This window comes from Engystomops pustulosus, chromosome 1 (genome assembly GCF_040894005.1).
Source record: "Engystomops pustulosus chromosome 1, aEngPut4.maternal, whole genome shotgun sequence".
NCBI classification, from domain to species: Eukaryota; Metazoa; Chordata; class Amphibia; order Anura; family Leptodactylidae; genus Engystomops; species Engystomops pustulosus.
The window spans coordinates 228,651,529-228,675,032 of NC_092411.1; the positions used below are offsets into that span (position 1 = coordinate 228,651,529).

The 23,504-nt window shown below is 38.3% G+C and overlaps 1 protein-coding gene across 7 annotated transcripts in view; it reads left to right on the plus strand.

Annotated features, from left to right (window-relative positions):
- The window catches only part of MARCHF1 (membrane associated ring-CH-type finger 1), a 211,734-nt gene that overhangs the window by 83,223 nt on the left and 105,007 nt on the right, over positions 1-23,504 (plus strand). For 6 of the 7 annotated variants that reach the window (XM_072120270.1, XM_072120251.1, XM_072120314.1 and 3 more), the window contains one exon: positions 13,651-13,701. The exons of the other annotated variant lie outside the window; for it this stretch is intronic. In XM_072120270.1, the coding sequence (XP_071976371.1) occupies positions 13,651-13,701 (51 nt within the window). The remainder of the gene's footprint in view (positions 1-13,650; positions 13,702-23,504) is intronic. 7 annotated transcript variants of the gene reach the window in all.

Here is a 23,504-nt window from a genome sequence, read left to right on the forward strand (position 1 = left end):
GCTGCGCTGAAAATCATCTCAACGCGCCGGAATGCACCACCTCGGACTAGGTGAAGGTAAGCGCTTCCCAAGCGACACTTTTTCGGGATTTAAATGCGGCGTTTTTTCCGAATACGTCGGGTTTTCATTCGGCCACGCCCCCCGATTTCCGTCGCGCGCAAGCCGGCGCCGATGCGCCACAATCCGATCGCGTGCGCCAAAATCCCGGGGCAATTCAGGTACAATCGGTGCAAATCGGAAATATTCGGGTAATACGTCGGGAAAACGTGAATCGGGCCCTTAGTAAATGACCCCCAATGTATGGGGGACACAAGTAGCCCAAGATGGGAAAAAGGGCAACACAGGAGACCAGTGGCTACCCCTATGAGTCCAAGTAATGTAATTGATAATAATAGTAATACAGTCAAAATGTTAGACTCAAATGAATAGGGGAAAAGTGGCAATAGTGCAGTAAAGGTAAACCATGCACATCACTGGAGGTACCATCCAGTGTTGGAAAAATATCATATTATTATTGCACACTCACCCGAAAACATGGTAGACAGACGCTGGGCAGATCAGGGGAAAGCCAAAGGATACACCCTGACGCGCGTTTCTCACAAATGCTTCGTCAGGAGGTGATGGCATGGTGCTGCATCTAGCCTTTTATAGTTACCCACGGCATCCCTACATATAGACGCACCGGAAATGCATCAACAGGAAACGCCACTCCGCATCACGTGATCGGAGAGATGTTGCCATGGAGACGCATTCCGTGGCTGTGCACTTCCCCATGCCCGCGTCAACAGGATATGATCATAAGGTAAGTATGTGAAAATAGTTATGTCCCGATATAATAAACACAAATTGACACACAATGTTAAAAATTAGACCAACGAACCGCACCCATGAAATATGGGCATAAAGTATAGCATGATCTTAAGCAATTATCATCATAAACATAGGGATATAACATAATCTTGAGCAGTAGTAATCGTTTAATATAAACATGATCTAGAAAAATCTTTTTATAAAATCCGTCAGGATTCATCTGTACCCATATAGTCTCTATAAGCCTTAATCGGTCTACAAACATGCCCATCATACTTCAAAAAAGTAAACAAGAAGAACCCCACATTAAATCTCCACAAATCATAAAGCAATGCTCATACATCTACATTAACATTCATTTCTGAATTAGACAGATATCCCTATAATCCATGTATATCAAGGTGGTATAAAAATATAGCAATATAGCATATAACCATGTATATATGGTGAGCTGGCCCGATGGTATAAATATAAACTGTTGCTCATACGTAAAGTATGAACTATGGAATGGATATAGGGATATGAAAATGTATGGGCTCGAACTAGAACACCCTAGTGAAAGTGCTGTAAGTGCATAAAGTGCCACATGCCTCAATGTGAAATATAGAAGTAGCAAAACTCAGCCTAAATGGCAATGAAGTGCTCATATCAAAATGATAAATACAATGTTATCCTAACAAAGATAAAAAGTGTGAAAAATAAAAGTGGGGGAATGATGTTAAAAATATCAAAATGATGACAATAGCTGGGTATAGTTACATATCCAGGACTACCCACTATTAGTGCATATTCGCAACATGTGTATGCAGTGAAATATACAATGTATGCATTATTACAAAGTCAAATAGTAAAAAATTACGTGACACCGAAGTGAAGACACAACAAAGGATGTATATATATAGGATATATATATACAGGATATATATGGGCTAATAGGGGTAGCCACTGGTCTCCTGTGTTGCCCTTTTTCCCATCTTGAGCTACTTGTGTCCCCCATACATTGTATTTATATCTTTTTCCCATTTGAGGGTTATATACTCACCGGCCACTTTATTAGGTACACCTGTCCAACTGCTCGTTAACACTTAATTTCTAATCAGCCAATCACATGGCGGCAACTCAGTGCATTTAGGCATGTAGACATGGTCAAGACAATCTCCTGCAGTTCAAACCGAGCATCAGTATGGGGAAGAAAGGTGATTTGAGTGCCTTTGAACGTGGCATGGTTGTTGGTGCCAGAAGGGCTGGTCTGAGTATTTCAGAAACTGCTGATCTACTGGGATTTTCACGCACAACCATCTCTAGGGTTTACCGAGAATGGTCCGAAAAAGAAAAAACATCCAGTGAGCGGCAGTTCTGTGGGCGGAAATGCCTTGTTAATGCCAGAGGTCAGAGGAGAATGGGCAGACTGGTTCGAGCTGATAGAAAGGCAACAGTGACTCAAATCGCCACCCGTTACAACCAAGGTAGGCAGACGAGCATCTCTGAACGCACAGTACGTCGAACTTTGAGGCAGATGGGCTACAGCAGCAGAAGACCACACCGGGTGCCACTCCTTTCAGCTAAGAACAGGAAACTGAGGCTACAATTTGCACAAGCTCATCGAAATTGGACAGTAGAAGTTTGGAAAAAACGTTGCCTGGTCTGATGAGTCTCGATTTCTGCTGCGACATTCGGATGGTAGGGTCAGAATTTGGCGTCAACAACATGAAAGCATGGATCCATCCTGCCTTGTATCAACGGTTCAGGCTGGTGGTGGTGGTGTCATGGTGTGGGGAATATTTTCTTGGCACTCTTTGGGCCCCTTGGTACCAATTGAGCATCGTTGCAACGCCACAGCCTACCTGAGTATTGTTGCTGACCATGTCCATCCCTTCATGACCACAATGTACCCAACATCTGATGGCTACTTTCAGCAGGATAAAGCTGGAATCATCTCAGACTGGTTTCTTGAACATGACAATGAGGTCACTGTACTCAAATGGCCTCCACAGTCACCAGATCTCAATCCAATAGAGCATCTTTGGGATGTGGTGGAACGGGAGATTTGCATCATGGATGTGCAGCTGACAAATCTGCGGCAACTGTGTGATGCCATCATGTCAATATGGACCAAAATCTCTGAAGAATGCTTCCAGCACCTTGTTGAATCTATGCCACGAAGAATTGAGGCAGTTCTGAAGGCAAAAGGGGGTCCAACCCGTTACTAGCATGGCGTACCTAATAAAGTGGCCGGTGAGTGTACATGTCGAATCTATATATGTATTTTCAATAAAGAGTACTACTTTTATACATTGGTGTTTGTTGCCGCTCTGGTTCCTTTTGGTGTTCATCCAGCTAATGTGCCTAATTTTATTGGCATAAATCACCCTACTGCATTATTAAAAAGAAATCTACCATCTAAATCAAGCATTATAAACCAGGGACACTTACTGGTAGATCCAGCCACTGTGACTGTGGGAATCTTCTTATATTTGTTACCTAATGAGTCTGAGAGTTTTACACTCTGTGATCTGGCTTTACAGGCTGTTACATTGCATCACCCTTTCCCCTGGCTGAGACAGTGCGAGGCTGAGACAGTGTAACAGCCTGTAAATCCTCAGGCTTATTAACAGGAGGCCATAGATAACAAATATAAGAAGATTTCAACAACAAATGACCAATTGTTTTACTACACGTCAAAAAAGCATACTATATGAAACCCAACAGTGTGACGTGTGACTACTAAATACCAAGATTTCTAAAAATGTTATACATCTTTATTTCAATTCATATAACAATATATCCGAGACAATATAAGAAGATTGTCACGGTGCCCGGATCTATGAGTAAGTGCCCCTGGTTTATGCATGATAAAATTTACAGAAAATTGTTTCATTCAATTTGTTTATGGAGAGTTAATACAGAAGAACAGTTAATAAATAACTGTAGATACATTGAAAAGAAAAGATGATCCCTAAGATAGACTGTTGATACCTGAGACATATGTAAGATGTATGTAAGATGCAGTGGTCTATTATACACCTTCTTATTGTGTGATTTGCTTTTAATACATTTGTGCACAGTTCTGATTATTGATATTAATGTACATTTAATAAATGTTGAATAAACCGGTTGCAATAGGGTGCTATGACCATGAAGATTAGGTGGGGGCTAACTATTAGCTTTTCTGTCAAAAAACCTTCACCTTGATTGACCAGCCACTCTTTTATTAGGAGAATGGAGCAGAAATGGTTGTAGAAACTGCACACAGTTTATTTCTTGCAGTATTTGTTTATATGATGAGATGACAGCTGTCGCATAATTCCACAGCAGATTGTGTGTAGCGAGGTCCAGCTCTCCTCTCTTTCCCTCTCAGCTCTGAATTAATAAACTCCACCATAGCCATCAAGTCTAAGTAAAGGACAGAACTTTTCTCCCCACATCACACTCATCTGTGTGTTATAGCTCTCTGAATGTCAGCACAGAATCTCCGCAGCACTCCACTGTACCTGGAAAGAGTTGTCCATCTTTCCTCTACCCCCACTGTCTGCAGATCAAGCATTTACTACATTATTGAAAAACAGACTGAGAACATCATCTCAGCTTCTTCCTCACTTCCTGTCCTGATGTATCATGTAGGTTGTTGGGTGAGTAGACACACGGCAGATCTGAAATTCCCCTTGCTTTAGTCCACCCCACCCAACCATGTGGTGGTGGGGAGGGTCTGACTGATGCCTCAACTCTACTTCCTTTCTTCCAAGCTTCTTTATACCCTAGTCGGTGTACCTGTGTGTGCAGAGAAAAGACAGGAAGTGCCTAAATACAAGGTCAGGGGAGGTCACTCTACCAGGCGGTAAAGAGTCAAAAGATACATTAGTAAAGTATCTTTATGTCATGAACAAATGTCAGTTTTGATGTTTTCAAAGATAGACCCTTTCAGGACCTTCTGAATGGTGGTTCCATGGCAGCCAATTTTTTTACAGCGGTACTTTAGTAGAAGATTTTAACAAGGTTGTTTGTTAAGGTTACATAGCGAATCAGCCTGTGACTCTTCAAACCAAGGACAAATGTGAATGTTAAGCACTTCACAGATATAGAAATGTAGTTACTTTTAGGTCAAATACAGAAAAATCACATTATTCATTTCCTCATGTTGTATTTATTTTGTGCAGCCTATTCTCTGTTGCAGTTTTTGTTTGCATGTGAGTAGTGGTTCTGTTACCATGGAAACTATTGTGTCTTTCCCATGTTTCCATGTCCATTCCTATTGCCAGCTTTACCATTTGTGTTCTGTTTCCAATTAAATATGACAGGCAGATTAGTGTGCATCCTCACATTCACATCGCATAAAGGCGATAATTAAGAATAAGTCACGTTTACTAGAAGAGTGTGAAAATTTAAAGTGAGAACATGTAAAAAGTAAAAGTGAGAATGTGTGAAAATTAAGCAATGACTAATGGTGCATCCTCTTTAAGAAAAAGAGATAAAACAGTAAATCTTGGAATATGTGAATATTATATTCTTATGAAAGCAGTGGAAACAGTATAATAGATTAATCATTCAAATATAAGGCAAACACATTAACTACCCGAAGTCAAAATGTTCTTTATTCAGGTTATTCATCAGGTTAAAACCAATATAAATACAACAAGTGTTTTGATCGGTTTCCTTTTATACACCTTTTATATATTAAAAAAACCCACAAAAAATAAAGAACGTTTTGACTTCGGGAAGATGCACTTCTAGAGAGGATTGTCCACAGTTTGCACTGTTTTTAGTAAATGCGGGTCATAATGTGCACCATGACACCAAATTTTCTTCATCAATGCACTTGAAATCAGTTTACTCCTGTTTGTAGGTGGATCGAATTACCCACTGTAATGCTAGTCTGTCTTGGCCTTCCATATCTTGTTTGTATATGAGTGCCCTAACAGCTAGGTCAGAACAGCCTTGATAGGGCTGCTGCTTCTCTTAATTCAATGATGCTTTTAGTCTAAAAGTTTGTTAACTGAGCATCGGGTGCATTGTAGAGACATGTTTAGCAGTCAGCAATCTCTCACCAGGAGATACACAACCCAAAAGTAGCCTCTGAAGCACTTTTCTTTTGTAACTTTCTTTTTATTATTTTTATTAAAAAAATACAATTAACTGTGTATTACAACACTTACACATTGATAGTATAGACATATTGCAATCTTACGTGTATAAGTATATAATACAAAAAATTTATAAAACACATAAAAGAGAATTATTAACAGTGCTCATAAGTAGGTATACTATGAGAAATAGTGGTGGCCTAGTGGAGTGGGATATTTTGACTGCACTTAATATTTGAAGTTTTATAAAACTGATTAAGGATTGGAGACCACAATTTGCAACCAAAAAACAACCATATACCAGGAGTCCCCAGGTTATGGTCAAGATAAGTTCTATAAGATTGTTCTTGTGTTGAATTTGTGTGTAAGTTTGAACTGGTATATTTAACAATTGTAACTCTTGCTAAATTATTTTTTGGTCCCTTTGATAAATTAATTTTAAACATTTTGTGTTGCTGTAGATTGTTAATTCATAAAGATTAACAATAAAGCTTCCTTGCAGACACCTTACAGATGATCATTGCAACCTAGTTCAGTAAACTACCAGCATCCACCAGAGATCTCAGGAACTAGAGGCCCTCTTTACAGTGGGTATAGAATGTGTTCAGAGACTTCTCCATTTCTATTTTCAAGTTCCTCCAAAGACGCTCAAATGTGTTTACATCATGGTGCTGGCTGGGCCAGTCTAGAAAAGTCACAGAGTTGGTCTGAAGCTTTGCTATTTTAGCTGTGTGTTTAGGGTCATTGTCCTGTTGAAAGGTAAACTTTTGGAACAGTCTGAGGTCCAGAGTACTTTGGAAGAGGTTTTCATCCAGGATATCTCTGTACTTGGCCACATTCATCTTTCTTTAAATTGCAACCAGTTGTCCTGTCCCTGCAGCTGAATATATCCCCATATCATGATGCTGCCACTACCATGTTTCACTGTTTGGATTGTATTTGGCAGGTGATGAGCAGTGCCTAGTTTTCTCCACACATACCATCTTCATCTCATCAGACCAGAGAATCTTATTTCTCATAGTGTGGGAGTTCAACATATGTTATTTTTCAAACTTTATGCAGACTTTTATATATCTTGCACTGTGGAGAGGCTTCCATCGACATACTCTGCCATAAAGTCCCAACTGTTGGAGGGCTTCAGTGATAGTTGATCTTGGGATTCTTCTTTACCTCTATCACCAAGGCTCTTCTATGCTTGCTTAGTTTTGCTGGACAGCAAGGACAAGGAACAGTCCTGAAGAGTACCAAAAATCATCCATTTAGGGGTTATGGAGGCCACTGAGCTGTTGGGAACCTTGAGTGCTGCAGAAATTATTTTGTAACCATGGTGAGATCTGTGCCTTGCCAAAATTCTAGAACTGAGCTCCTCGGGCAGTTCCTTAGACCTCCTGATACTCACTCACTGTGAGCTGTGTGCCTTTCCTAATGAAGTCCAATCAGATTAATTAAACAGAGCTTGACCTCTATGAAAGAGAACCATCTCAAGGACCAGAAGGAAACAAACAGCATGTGAGTTAAAGATGACTCACAGCAAAGAGTCTGAATTCTTATGACCATGTGATGTTTCAGTTTTTCTTGTTTAATAAATTAGCAAAGATATCTTCATTTTGCCAAGATGGGACGCAGAGTGTACATTAATGAGCAAAAAAAAGTACTTTTGAACAATTGGCTGAAATGATTCAAAGAGTGAAAAAATTCCAGGGATAATTTCCCTACCCACTGTAATTGTTAAGGGGTTGCTACCTGTATTGTGTGTTCAGTATAAATTTTAGATTACTTTTATTTTGATACTAGTGACCACAAATTTCAAGGTCAAGTCCCTTTATCCTGATGTGCCAAAGCAATAGGGATGAAAAAGGTCAGCAATTTACACTGTGCCGTGCAGCTGTAACTATTTATTATTGACACTTTTGGTTACTAGTATTTTCTACATGGGCCATAGTAATATGGGACCAGCATAGGTGATGAACTAGGTATGATACAGACATATTACATGCCTTCTTAATGTAGATGTTGTGACTTCTTAAAACTTCCCCAAATGAGCATCATTCTAAAATTATATCTCTACTACCATATGTTGTACTATATGTGGCATAGTCTTTTGGGGTTTGGCAAGCTTTAGTCATAAATAAGTGCATGCCTTACCTAAACCAGCTTATTTACAGAGTGCAATTAATAATTCTCCTAATGGTTATTAGAAAATAAACCATTGTATGCTACTCACTGCTAAGTGTTCATGGGTTTTCTTTTTCTCTATTGCCAACTTTTGAAGTGACTGTAATCACAGTAGTGGCACTCAAATACATTAAAGGGGTATTCTCGTCTGGGCATTCACATTCAGTTTGATAAATCTGCTATATTTAAACATTTCTTCAATTAGATGTTATTAAAAAATATGTTCCTGTGTGAAGTTAATTTCTCATAAATGTAGCCAGGTTGTCCCTTAGAAACGAGATGGCTTCCTCGGATACGGCCACGTCTGCTGGATTGATTGCACAAAGAAACAAAAGGTTTTTGTATATGAAATGTCCGGGAGTTACTACATGTTCCACAGGCGTCCTGTGGTAATGAATGCTGAATGCTGGAGGTCAGACAGGACTCAATACTGCATGTCTGGCCACCGCTGCCAGAGTGTGACGTGGTCGTAACCGAGGAAGCCATCTCGTTTCTAAGGGACAGAATAACTATATTTATGAGAAATTATCTTCACACAGGAACATTTTTTTTTAATAACATTCAATTGAAGAAATGTTTATAAATGGAAGATTAGTTAAACTGAATGTAAATGCCCAGGCGAGAATATCCCTTTAATTTAACATTTATACCACCCACTTGGATATTTAATTCAATAAAACTGAGAACATTCAAGTCGTGAAATAACTAGAGAGATTCTGAAAGGCCATGGAAGCTCTGCCTGTGTGCAACTCGACTTCATAAAATATGGATCCTTGCCTGCATGGCTTAAAAACATAATTTTTCTTTCATGTGTAGCTTCACATAAGGAGATTAGTCATCCTGTCACTTATTCAGTGTAAACAGTGTGAATATGAAGCTCTATTTCTGGGTCTTCTCTTGTAAAGTAATGAGAAGTAAAGCAAGGTACTGTGAGAAATGAGAAATGTGTGAAAATAATGAAAGCCTGGGTGTTCTGATTTATTCCGAACCATACAGGACAGAGGACTAAGCCTGTCTTACCCTTCAAATACAATAAGCAAGGCTCGCAAAAGCAATGTAAATGCTGCTGAAGAGGTTTAGTAGTAAGGTAATTTCAGGCATTAACTAAATACTCCCGTCTCTTGTCATCCTAGGAAACCAGAATACGATGCATATTCACTAAAACTTCACAGGATTTCAGAAGGAAATTATATCTGTGAGCTCGGTAGATTACAGTACATTTTGTGCAATCTCCATCCACTTCAAAAGTAGGACATGTAACAGCCAAGCACAGATAACCATTGGATGTCTTGGCCACTCAGAATAGCAAAATGTCTGAACTTTTAGTACAGAAATACTAGAAACTTTGAATAAATTTATTCTACCATATTCTTCACATGATGAAGCGTTACAGTACAAACTAATGGTTTGCAAAGCATTTTGTTGTCAGTAGTCTATGGACAATGACTTGTGGGACATGTATCAAAGCGCAGAAGAAAGAATTGTGGAGATCGAAATAAGAGCTTTACATAATAATTTGTCCATGTAAATGGTATAATCACTAATGATAACAATTTCTTAAGTGCAGAGTCTCATAGTTGAAGTTGAAGTTTTGAAGCCTAGGTTTAAAAGGGACCTTTTCTAGAATTGTTTGAAACTACCAAATCTCTATTTTACAGTACAAAGCTCTGTAGAATATATATTATTTAAACTAAAAACACAAAATGGATAAAACAAGTCAAGCTTACTATTTTGGAGCTGACCCTATAGGTTTGTATTGTATGTTCTACAAGGAATGACTTTCAGAAATGACTCTCCGATGTCTAAATAGAAAGAGAGCGATTTTTTTTTTGTTATAAATGGCCATAATAAAATTTTACTTTATTAAAGGGAAGCAGAAATGATAACTCTGGAAGCATAATGCTAGTCATTAAAAAAAAAATCTGTCATCCTGATGTAGACATTCATTTCAGCGTTTTAGCAAAGCTGGTTTTATTATATGCTGCAAGTCCAAATGTCAAAGAGTGATTCATACTTTGTGCCATTTTTTATTGCTATAGTGTCCTAAAATGACCACTTACAGTACTGCCTGTGCTGAGGTCTAACAAAATCAGTTTGCAAAGTATACAGAAGGACAACAACTTCTCAATTGATTTTTTTTTCAAATTACATTACTTATATTTTCCTGAATACTAGATAATTCTAGAATAATGCCGAAGAACACTTTGTAGCATCCATTGTCCCTAGCTGTGTTTCAATACTTTGGTCATAGCCTTTCTTTTTTCAAACCACTTTTTGGGCACACAGTAAATACAGCTGTATGGTGCTGACAATGACATTTTTTAAGACAGGCCAACCCTAAAATAAGATGATTTAAGGTTCTACCACTGCTGGGTATTGTAGCAATAAATTGTGATTTGAAAAAGAACTCAGAAGCAAATGAACCTTAAAACTGTAATGGACAGTGGGTTATAGACTCATTGTCTATATCTTGTGGCTTATCCCATGAGTATAATGCAGGTGACCTCTAACTTTTCACCCCTTAACCCCCATATGAGCATCTTGGTTGTAGTTGGCCCAAGTGGGTTAGGTGCATCTCAGCCACAGGAGGTCAGACAGAATATAGGCAGCTACAGTTCAAAGTCAGATCAAGTCAGGTTATCAATAAGAATCCATACAATAGAATTTCAAGACAAGTCTGGGGTAAGTAACACAGAAATCATATAATGACAAAACCAAACAACTAACAAGCAAGGAACCTATGATCCTCATGGACCTTATTGTGTGGGAAGGTGCCTTTTATAACAAGGCTCAGTCTGGGATTTGCATGGGACACTTTAGATATGGGCAGTCATGTTCTTTTAATTCTAAACTCTAGAAGCAGACCCAAGTGCCATCACTAGAAAAGGGGCTACTGAATTATTTATGCTGCACCACTTTTGTAAAATATGATTTTAAAATGACTTTAACAATTCCTTGAAACTTGGAAAGTATTAGATATTAGATAAGAATAATAATTCTTTATTTATATAGCGCACACATATTACAAAGTGCTACACAGCTTGCCAAATCGCTCAACCTACCAATTTTATATTAGAATTGGTCTGATAGACAGAAAATCTGCATCATATCTGTTTTTGTAAATATAACCTCACATATATAAACTATACAGATATGTTATACATATTATTGTCTGATATTCACAGCATAGTTACTGTACATCAAAACTGTATATAGTTTATGTTCTCTTTCTTATGTTATTATATTGCGAGAGATGTGAGATCCCAATTATGCTGCAACCTTAGACTACTTGCAATCGGCTGGTCCGGGCTGCACTCAATTCTTTCATTGCAAAGGTTGAATTCCACACAGCGAAAATGTGACATGCTAAGGATTAGGAATCTTTTTTACACAGCAACAGTTTGGTTAGTATGTACTCTTTCCACTACAAACATGGCTTAGGAACATGCCCATTCAGTAAGATTTAGACCATGAGAATGGAAGACGAATTTTGTTTTTTATCACTGGGTATGTGATCTGTTTATTTGGCAAAGCAATGGCACCAGGATGTGCTATTATACAAAGGCAAATCAGGGAAGGCAGTGTGATGTTATCTGCTGGATCTTGGCATATACAGTACGTGTTATATGACTTATAACACCTATCTAAACATTGTTACAGACCGTGTACCCCTTTCTTGCAATGTAGTTTCTTTCAAAAAGATATTGTGGCCTGCCACTCTTCAAAATGTATTCAGTAATGATTTGACCCCCAAGCCCTTTTTTGTTTTTGTGTTTCCATTTTTCAATCCGCATGTTCAAAAATCTGTAACATTTTTATTTTTCTGTGTTACTGTTACTGTTAGATAACAAATTTTACTTTTTAGTAAAAGTATTTTAAAAGTAATTTTTCATGCCATGTACTGGGAAGCAGGAATAAAATTGTAAATGCTGTAAAATTGGTTAAAAAACATATTTTCTCAATTTTATTGTGGGCTTTGGTTTTAAGGCTTTCACTGTGCACTCCAAATGACATGCTTCCTTTATTCTTTGGGTTGTTATGATCACAGGTATGCCAAATTATACAGGTTTTATTATGTTCTTATTTTCTTCATCTTCTGACCCTAATACGTTTTTCATACTTTATTTTACAGAGCTGTGTAAGGTGTCATTTTATGAGAGATGAGTTGAAATTTTCATTGCTACTATTTTGGGGACTATATGACCTTTTGAGAACTTTTTATTACTTTTTTTATGTGTTGCAAACTGGTGGAAAAGTGCAGTTTTAGACATTTGGGCACTGTTTTCCATTGTATGGTTCAATGTCAGGAATACCTGTTTTTATATTCAATAGATTAGTACTTTTGAGATGCGGCGATACCTGACATGTTCATGATTTTATTTGTGTTATATCAGTCCTTAGGAAAGTGGGTGATTTAAACTTTTAATTTTGTTTAATTTTTTAAACTATTTTTTTAGACCCCCTAGGGTACTTTAAACCTAGTGCTCGTACCATATGCGCCAATACTACTGTATTGCTGTATATGGAGATTTTTCTGTAGATCTGTAAAAGTGTGCCACTGGCACACTGTTACAGATCTGCAGCAATGACAGGTCCTTGTCATGGCAACTGATTATCACGGGAAGAGACGATCAAATTCAATATGGCGGCACTCTGGCAGCAACAAAGTTGCCAGTACCAATCTTGGGTGTTACCTGAGGGTGTTTGTTGCAATATGTCACTTGTATGGAGAGCGATCAGCCTGTGAGCAACTAAATACCTAAAACATGAAATATAAACCAATAGTGGAGATTATAAACTTTGTAATAAACTTTAATACAGGAAGGAAGAAATATCCTTTATTTATCCCTATCCTTTAACTTTGCATGTTCTCCTAATTTAAGCAGTTTCTGTAAATCAGCTTTTTGTTCTGTACATCACTGACTGCTGAGAGATTAAGGAGCCTGATAATGTTCCTTACGACTGCAGTCTTTACAAACAGTCTGTGCATTGTCATATCTCCTGACAGAGCTTAATCTTCAAGGGAAATAAGATATGACATAAGAATGTTTCACTTACTTTGCTCACTGCAGGAGAAGAAAGGGTAAAACATGGGAATTGTTTTTCCATAATGAAGTATGTTACAAAGTTAACTTTTGCCACAGCTTAGTTACACTTTGAGGAATCTGCTGCTAACATTTTCATTTAGACACTTACTGGCTAGCCTAGGCCTCATGTGCTGGTCAAAGGTCATGAACCTGAGTTAAAACTAGGCAGATAGAGAGGTGAGTAAATATATATTTTTAACTTGTAAGGGAATGGATATGACTGGGGTAAATAGAAATAGATAGATAGATAGATAGATTAAGGTATGTGATTCCTTTTTGTTTGCAGTCAATTAACTTCAGATTCTGCAACTATATTTGTGTATTCTACACACATGAGTACAATACTTCTAATAATTATAGCGCTGTAGACATCAGTTCATACTTTACTGTTCTACCTAGTAATTAGAACTAATTGACACAGCATGGATAAGAGTGAGGACAGAGGATACAGTCCTACATACTTATCACACCTATTTTGGTAATCTAATTTTATTTTGCAGAATGATAAATCCCCAGGGCGTTCAGCAAGTCGATCAAGCAACATTTCAAAGGTATGTGAAAAATGTTACCCATTCTCATGCTTGATAGAGTACACGGAGGTGCCAAGCATCAGGCTACATTATTTATTAGACATTATACGCACATATTGTATTTCACCTGTCAGCTTCAGTTTAGAATTTCTTTTCTGACTTTAATTAGAATGATACAGTGCCAATCCAATTTCCACATGTCAAGATTTTAACATGGCATATTGCTTTCATGTTATTCATTGTATCTTGCCAAGACAATGGCACAAATGTGAAGACTGGATAAATGGCTCATGTCTTTGCTCTTATTTGAAATTCATGAGATGCAACGAATGACAAGTGTTTATAAATGCATTCATTCGTGCAAACTTCTTACCATATTACACATATTCAACATCACACGCACTACAAATATGCGTAATCTGCAATTACCAAGGCAATGGAGGAAAAATAATATACTGTAGCATACTGTAAGTAAATTAATCAAAATAAAGTATTGTAACTATACATTATTATGCAATGAAGGTGTTTTCCGGCTTCTCCTGAAAAGTCCCCATGCAAGAGGAGGACCCACATAATAATTGGGATGCAAGTTCTAGGAGCCAGAGAGGACTGGGAGAAACCTTTGCATCTCCCCTGTCTAACTCTTGGTATGATGTGGCACTGGTTGGTGTCACTATTGTCTCTGTCAACCCTTCCGATTTGGCCTCTTACTATGCCCTTCTGTACTTTATCATCTAAGTCAAGAGCTTCATTTTGTGACTAAATTAAGCCCTGAAGTGATATATTAGCTTTTTATGATAATTTGAAAGTTTATGCAAAAAAGCAATACCTTCAAGCACAAAGAAATTATTTGCACAGTAAGCAGGGAGTTACTATTAACCATAAGTAAGGGATGCCCCTCTCCCCCCACTTAATGATTGTAAACTGTATTAATATAAATAATAGTATAAATACTATTACAAGACTTAATATTGGTAGTAGAAATCAGGTTTTGTGTACAGAAGAAACCACATAGTTGAAGTAAACACTATAAAGCCACTAATATTCTACCAGAAAGGAAGTCATACTCAGTGTTTCTGACCATTGTCAACATATACACCAGGCAGAAGGTCAGGACAAGCAGCACAGAATCGGAGTCAGAAACATAGCAATAGGTCAAGACATGCGGCAAAGGAGCGAAGTCAAAGGCAAAACCGGGGTCACAACGGGAATACACAGAAATAGCACACTGCATAAACAAGCTTTCTCTAGGGCACTAAGCACAAAGATCCGGCAGGGATCACAGGAAGAGGCAGGATTAAATAGATTACCTGGAATGGCCAGCGCCAATTAATGGCGCTCTGGCCCTTTAAACCTGCAGAAGCCCTAGGAGTCGGGGATGCGCGCGCACGGCCGAATAAGGCTATTTTTTGGATTTTACCCTTAAAGTGCTCCGGCTTTCCTTACGTTCTTCTTGGGTTAGCATATAAACACTCACAAGGTAACAAGGCTTGGTGGTAATTCCTCTCTCCAGAGTTATGGGAATGCATAGAGCACAAGGAAAAACTTATTAAAGAACTTTTTAATATGCAAAATAGGCACAATGCTTAATAGTTACAAAAATGGTTAAATAACAGACATACATAAAAGCAAACAGTAAAATAAAAAGGGATAAAATAAAGAAAAGACAGACCTCTTACTAATTAATTTGGCATAGAGATCTGCTGTGGAGAAAAACGATGAAAACCCTGGGAAGTCCGACAAGCTTAATGAATTCTCCATAGACAACCAGATTTCAATGGTGGCATGTTACTTGTAACTAACCATCTGGTCCACCCCCTTGGTCATGTGAGAGGAGTGTGGCTACACCTGAATCAAAGAGGAAAGTTGGGGACATATTTCCAAATTGTGTGATATCTTCTCACAAAGGGTCTCCTGAGAAGAACATATACCCACCACATTTCTCTGCATGAATTAACAAAAATAACAATACCAAACACCATAATGAAATGTTGTCCCAATGGTCTAATAGCCATTTTCTTGGCTCCCTTCCTCTGAAATCCTTTGTTCGCGACACCCCAGGACTATATGGAGATCCAGATTTGTTGACCAGAAATTGAAATATTTGCTTTATGACTAAGTTTTCTTTGAAGTATAATTTTGTCATGTTCTTAAGTAGCCGTTTTAAGACACATGACAACCACGAGGGTTTGGAGACATGCAGGATTTCAATAAGAGTTTGTATTGTGTTACTATATTCTTTTGTAAAAGCTAAAAGGGTTTGTCTGCTTTGTTGGCTTAAAAAAGTCTCAAAAAAGTTGCATTGGGTTTTTTGGGCCTTGCACATAACTATTTCCACCACTCCATTAATCTGGCATAAACAAAAAACTACTACTAGTGTAACCACGTGCAAGGCTACATTCATGACGTTAGCAAAATGTTGCATAAAAAGTTGCATAGTCACTCCAGTCCCATGCTGGTGTATGTGCTGGGACTTTTTATCCTGGACAGCAATTAGAGCATAATAACATTTAGTAAAGGGCCAAAGTCACTTTAATGAAACTGATGGGCAGCAGAGCTCCAAAGACAGACATAGAACTGTCCCAAGGAGCTGGTCTAATGATTAATAACCCCCAGAGTCTGCAGATCCTGATATTTACTCCTAGATTTTAGGATGTAGTCATGGGTGACAAAGCACACTGGCATTGGATTTTTGGCTGTAATGCTGCATTTAGCTCGCTATAGTGGTAATAAACAGAATACAATGAAGTGTATCTAGCCCACTAGTGGTTATACTCTTCTAAAAATACGACAAAAAAGTATTTATGAAACAGAATTTTTCTAGGTAATTATTTTATTTTTGTATTTTATAATGCCAATACATTTAGTCTAATTCAATAGGTGTGATAAGAGACAATGGGGCACATTTACTTACCCTGTCCCGCGGAGTTCACAACATCACTAACATCGTGCGATGGAGGTCACCTTCGTCTTCCTGGTGTTTATGTAAGTGCATTGTCTTGCAACACAATTTGAAAGTTAAATCCCGAGCTCAGTTCAAATCCGTCGGATCCTCCGATGGCCCGCCCCCCGATTTCTGCTGCATAGAAGCCAGCGCAATCCAATTTTGTGCAAGACAATCCCAGCACACCCCTGTGAAATACTTGTCAAATCCCAAATACTGCGCAAATCCCAAAAAATGTGAACAGTCCGACGATAGTGCCAATGGTGACCCTTAGTAAATAAGCCCCAATGGCCCAGAGATACTAAAGCCCCTGCACCAGGGGCCTTGTCCTTTGGTGCACTTGTTTTGTTCTGTCTATGCTGCCCAGCAGCAACCATCACTGTCTATTCACACAGTGATTGACAGTTGCTGCAGAAAGAAGGTGTTGGAAGAAGAAATTGGGTGGACCAGCAGACATGACCCCTCACCTGCTGCACCAAGAGGCTGATTTGCATAAAGGTAAGTACTTTACACAGATTTTTGGAAAACAAGAAAGATATATCTGAACAACTTATAAAGTGAACTATACAATGCTGTTGTTACTTGTTGGGTAATTTTTGAGCTGGTAGACTCCCTTTAAAGGACGTGATCATAGGTGTAATGCACTACAATACTTCAGTATGTTATACTTTTCAGCCTATGATTCAGAATCTGAACATTTCATTTCTGATTGTGATGTTAGTGCATTTACACCCTGTCACCACAGCTATGATCAGTGTTATTAATACCTGCCTCCATTCCAGCAAGGTGTTAGCTGTATGTTACACCTGAAACCCGCTGCAGATGACATTGACTCAAGTTCGGATTTTAAAGTAAAGGCAGTGATGGAGCTAATAGTTGTGGAGCTAATAGCTGTTTTAGTTCAAATCAATATAGTTGTCAGCCTAGGATATGAGTACACAACAAGAGAGGTGAGAAATTGATTTCTGTAACAAAGAAATTGATCACTATTAGTCTTAGTCTTTCTGTAAATGTGTTTAATGATGTGTCATATAATAGAGCAGAAATTATAGGGTAAATTTAAACCTGTAATTAACATTCAATAATGTCAACAGGGAGCCATTTCCTTATTATTTACTTGGCGTAAATGAACCAGTGATCTAGAAACCTTAGACTTAACCTGCCCTCAAACAATGTTATCCTCATCTTCGCAAATTGGAATACTGACTTATTGACAAAGCCAATCGAAAGGTCAAGTACAATTTCATTTGTGATTAAAAATCTAATTTTGTTTCATGGATTTTTTTTTTTTTGCTTCTTTAATGGGTATGGTATTCCCATCTTACCCAATCTTACACATGTATCCAGAATATATGCCATAAAGGTATGATATGCATGGGTCTTGCCTACACAGGGCTTATTGTGGCCGTTCATGTATGGTTTTCTCCATTTATGTACAAGTCATAAATGTGTGAGATGTCATACACTATTTGTAGAACCTGTGCCAATGTGGAAATATGATATCTTGTTGTGTCATCAACAGATATCTTCCAGCAGATGACCTTATCAGAGATCATTTTTAATCTCTTCAATCTGTGGTCATAATAAAGTGTCGAGTGCAATGTGATGGTACTGTTTCTTGGACAGATATTAAGTAGTCAGCATTGTTCAAGTTCTATTCACTAATAAACTGCTGAATAGTTATGCTTCCTGTTTTTTAACTAAAAAGGTTGTTCTAGATTAAGTATGTGGATTCGTTTGAATCTACTTTGCTGGAACTGCAAATCACCACCACTAAATTCCCAGCAGCTAACTTACAGTGATAATGTCCTTGTGTGGAATCTAACGTAGGCACTTTGCTCACAAACTTTTCTCGTCTGAGTGTCCGCCGAATCTAGTTTGGTCAGCACACTTTGGGCAGTGCATGTGTCCAACAATCCATGCAGAGAAAATTCTAGCAAGCAGTAGATTAATTTGCTCTCACTCCCTATCCTGTCTTTTATACCAGGCATACAAGGCATGAAAAAGTTTTAGACCCTTTTACCCCACAAAACAAATTCGGTACGGTTGGGAACAATGCAGGCAAGGGAATGCAATGTGCAGCCAAATTTACTGTAACCTGCACCAAACCTATACAATAAACTGGCTGTCAGGTTTCTGGGTCAATGGACCCCCTGGACCACTGTGGGATATGGTACTAGCCGACACCTGGTTTTCACCAGAGTCCTGTAAGCGTTAAACCGTTCACTTTGAGCTTGATGTTTAAAAATAATGCTCATATCATACTATAGTTAGGGAGAGAGCAGAATTGGTTAACACTCACAACAGTTTAACAAACAGGAGAAGAGGTAGACAGATTTGTGATTGTAACGTAAAAGTAACATTGTAACTAAGGGACACATTGCAGCACATTTCTTTACAAACTAATGCTGGATTCACACGACCGTTGCCCGCCGTACCGTAGCATGGCGGGCACACGGCAGCGTGCGGGGAGAGGAGGAGGGGGAGAGCGCTGCTCACCCCCACCCCTTTCAATAGGGATACATGGCGCACGGCACCGTATGCCGTGAAAAAATAGGACATGGGCGCCGCGTGCCCATTGCCATCTATGGGGGACGTATATCGGCCGTATATGCATCGGCCATATATACGTCCCCCTTGCGGCAGTGTGAATGCAGCCTAAGGATATTTTCTTAATGAACTACTGGCAGTCCCCTACCCAAGAACACCCGACTTACATAAGACCCCTAGTAACAAACGGACCACTGGATGTTTTTAATTTACTCTATTTTAGTTCAAGGTTACAATGATCAGCTGTGACCGTTATCACAGGTATCTGCAATGAAGCTTTATTGTTAATCCTGGTTCTTATGACAACCTAACATTTTTAAAATCCAATTGTCACAGAGCCCAAAAAGATACTGGCAGGGGTTACAATTATAAAATATAAAGGTCCAACTTACAAACTAATTCAACTTAAGAACAAACCTACAGAACCTATCTTGTACGTAATTCAGGGACTGCCTGTACATCAGAGAATTTTCACAACCCCACCACTCAATATCAAAAATCATCTGAAATGTTGGTTACTCTTTATGTTGTCTAAATCTCACTCCTGTAACTGGGAGGCATATAAAATGGTGTAACATCTCAAGACAGATGTTTGAAAGCTACAAAAGTGCCAAATTAATCAAACATCAATTGATTCTAAATATCTTATGGCAATAGAAACTTCAACAAAGCTGACTTTTACCATGTACTGTATGTATTCAGTCGTATAGAAGTTTTTCATACAAAACATCAATTGACCCCTAGATGGACAAGTAATTCATGTCCATTGCTAAATAACACCGGTCTTCAGGTCTGAATTACTTTGAGAATTATTACGTGTCAGATTTAAGGATTGTTCCTATTAATTATGTTGAATTACTTTAATGTACTAGAAGAAATCTTTAGAATATTACTTTAGGTTGTTCAGGCTGTAATTACTGGTTCCCATCTAAAGCAAAGAGAACAGCCTACTCTTTTCTTTTCAGAAGCTTGCACTTCACGTCTTTGGATAGTGCACATATACTTTCTCTTCAAAATACTTTCAACTAATTATGCATAAAAGCAAGTGGCTTCCGGGGAAGAAGACCCCCACTTGCAGCCAGCCCTGTACAGCAAGATAAAAGCACAAACACTCATGTCTTCCTAGAGAGAACCGACTATACAGACTCTAGCCTTGATTTGACATATGTTTGTCTTGCCAAAAACGAATTTCACCACAATTCAGGCATAGTTTAATACAATATAAAGCCCCACTCTACACCATTAGAAATAATACTGACATATAAAGGCAAAAGCTCCACCTCCAACTGATCTCATGGATTTAATGGTGCTCTATAAAAAAATAATAATGCTGCAGCATCAGTACATTTGGAAGGCGTGACTCTAACAGTCATAGCAAAAGAGTTGATCGTTCCAAGTCTGCAATTTCTAGAATATTACATCTTTATAACATCACAAACTCATTCAAGTCCCTTGAGAAGGCTAGTTGCCCTCGAAAGACAAATGATAGAGAGGACAGAACAATGCAGAGAATCTCCATGGGTAATCATTTAAACACTGCAGCTGTAATTGCTTGCCAATTATGCTCATCATGTTTTTTGAATTGACATACTTTCATTATGCAAAATACTGTTCTAGTGGCATGGTGTAACCCTTACAAAAATCCATCCATTGCTATTATTTTAAATGTATGAATAAAATAAAATGGGTCAGTTTTAGATATTTTCTTTTTGAAATATCTAAGAAGTTATGTATGCTGTTTTGACACAGCACTACTCTTGTTACCAGGCTGTTTTAAATTGAGGACAAATTATTTCAAATTATGTACTGTATATACTCCAATGAGTTCCTCTAAGTCTGATATTAGCTGCTGTAATGCTGGTGGAGGCACTGCACTGGGAAGAGCAGGTCTGACCTGTCTCTTATTTGTGACATTGTGGTGCACCACAGGAGTTCACATCTGGCTTAAGATACTCTCCAAATCCTGGGAACACATTGAAAATCAAGTGAAGATGCTGCAAGGCGATTGACATTTCAAATCAATCCTAAATGGTTCTTATGATCTACAAGTGGAACATAAGTAAGGGACTCTATATTTAGACACAGAACATTACTTTTTCGTGTTTGAATTTGTGTTTGCTTTCCAAATTGCTAATAGTAGCCTTATGTTTCCTGAACATAACATGACAAATGGTGTTTATCAGACAAGCAAGTCAGTAAGATAATTGGGAGATCTGTCTACAAGTCAGGAATTTATTTGTGCATCATTTCAAGAGTGTGTTAGCATTCAGAAATTGTTTCCAAAGAATATGGGAAATAGGACTTATAACATACTATCCTAATGTACATGACCAGGGGTGGGATCAGACGAGCCGCTCATCAGAGAGACAGCTTTGCTTGCTGTAATGGAGCATGGGAGCTTTCAGCTGCTCTACATTAATCACACAGGATGCCAATTTTTGAAGCCGCCGGCAGCTTTGCCAGCGGCCATGGACTGGTTGGCACCCGTGATCTGTGCTAACAACAATTGCGGGTGTTACCATTAAGTGTTGCGTCGGTAAGGGGTTAAAGGAGTATTTCCATTTTAGAAAATTATTGTTTGTATTAGAAAAAAATTATACAATTTTCCAATATACTTCCTGTATTCTATTTTCTAGATCTCTGCTTGTCCTACTTTAGAAAGCTATGTTCTATGTTTATGTTCTATGTGAAATTACGAACCGTGCACCTGTGTGACCAGGGTCAGATTACGATTACTAAACACTGGTATGAAACATAGAAGCTTTCTATTGAAGGGCTGAAATGGGAATATCCCTTTAAGTGCTGGCATTACACAACTCAACACTCAAAACTCATTACTTTTTACGCTAGGGTTGGTCCTATCTTTATGTACTTAGCTGTGATCCGGTAGTGTTTTTATGTACCAAAATGGATTTTGGTGCTGTATTTACTGTAAGTACTAAGCTTGGTTCTCGTGCTTTATTTATGTATAGAACTGTGTTATGAGACCATATTTATGGTATGAGCTTGGCTCTGGTGCTGTTTTTAACATGATTCTGGTGTTGTATGTGTTCTGCCTTCTGGATCTGTGCAGATAACAAAATATTTTTGTATTTATGGTTTTGTAAAAGAGCTGTATATGTTTATAAATGAGTTAATACGTTAATTAAGTTATTTTAGATACAAAAAGATTTAAAGTAAACCTACAATTTGATTTGATTTATGAAGCAAACATACCTTGAGAATGCTGTAGCTACACTGGTGCAGGATCATATCTAGGTTAATCCCTGAGTTGAGTGGTTTTGCTGAAAAAACAATAATGTTCTGGAACTTGGGAAAGCTGGATTGCATCATTGCACAAGTTACCTGAAGCTTGTATTACAGCTTGTATTACACATGGGACTTAGTGCAGACAGGACTAATCAACCTGAGCTGGATCACTCATGCACAGCAGCTGGGGGATGGTGCAGCAATTGATTATTCTGCCTCCAGGCACAACCCTGGGATTACATCATCCTGTGAAGCAGTGAATAACTAATGTGCTAGGAAAAGCACTGAGCCTGCCACAGAAGAGACAGAGCTTCAGTATCATAATGTTTTATTTGTTTTATCAGCAAAATCACTCAGCTCAGGGATTAACCAAGATATGACCCTGAATCAGTGTCGTTACAGCATTCTCAAGGTATGTTTGCTTCATAATGCATCAAATCATATGGTAGGTTTCCTTTCATTAGGGTATTAATATAAAGTGTATTTAAAAAAAATTTTTGCAGCACAAAAATTTTTGCAGCACAAACCAGCACAAACGTAGCACTAACGTTTGACACCAGTTTTGTTTGATTCCGTTAATGTGGGGGGGCTGCTTGAACTTTTGAACTTTCATTTTTTGTTCATATATTCAAAACAATAGCAGCACAAACAAAAATTTGCGCAGCAAAAACCAGCACAAACGTAGCAGAATTGTTCGGCACCAGTTTTGTTTGATTTGGGCAATGTGGGGGGGCTGGTTGACCTCTGATGACCTCTGGAAACTTTCATTAAAATCTCGAAAACGAAACAAAAATTTCTGCTGCACAAACCAGCACAAACGTTTGACACCAATTTTGTTTGATTTGAACAAGGTGGGGGGCCAACTTCACTCAGGTGCATGTGACTGATCACATTCTTCAGGCCATCTAATTACAAGGAGGAAGCCTTTGAAATTTTGAGTGTAGCAGAAATGTGTATGTGTGAAAGTTTGAATGCACAAATAAAGGCAGAGCTCAGGCTCTCCATTCGTTCTAATGAATGGCAACAGTTCCTGCACACGGCACATTGTATATATACAATGAAACCTCTTTGCACTGAAAAG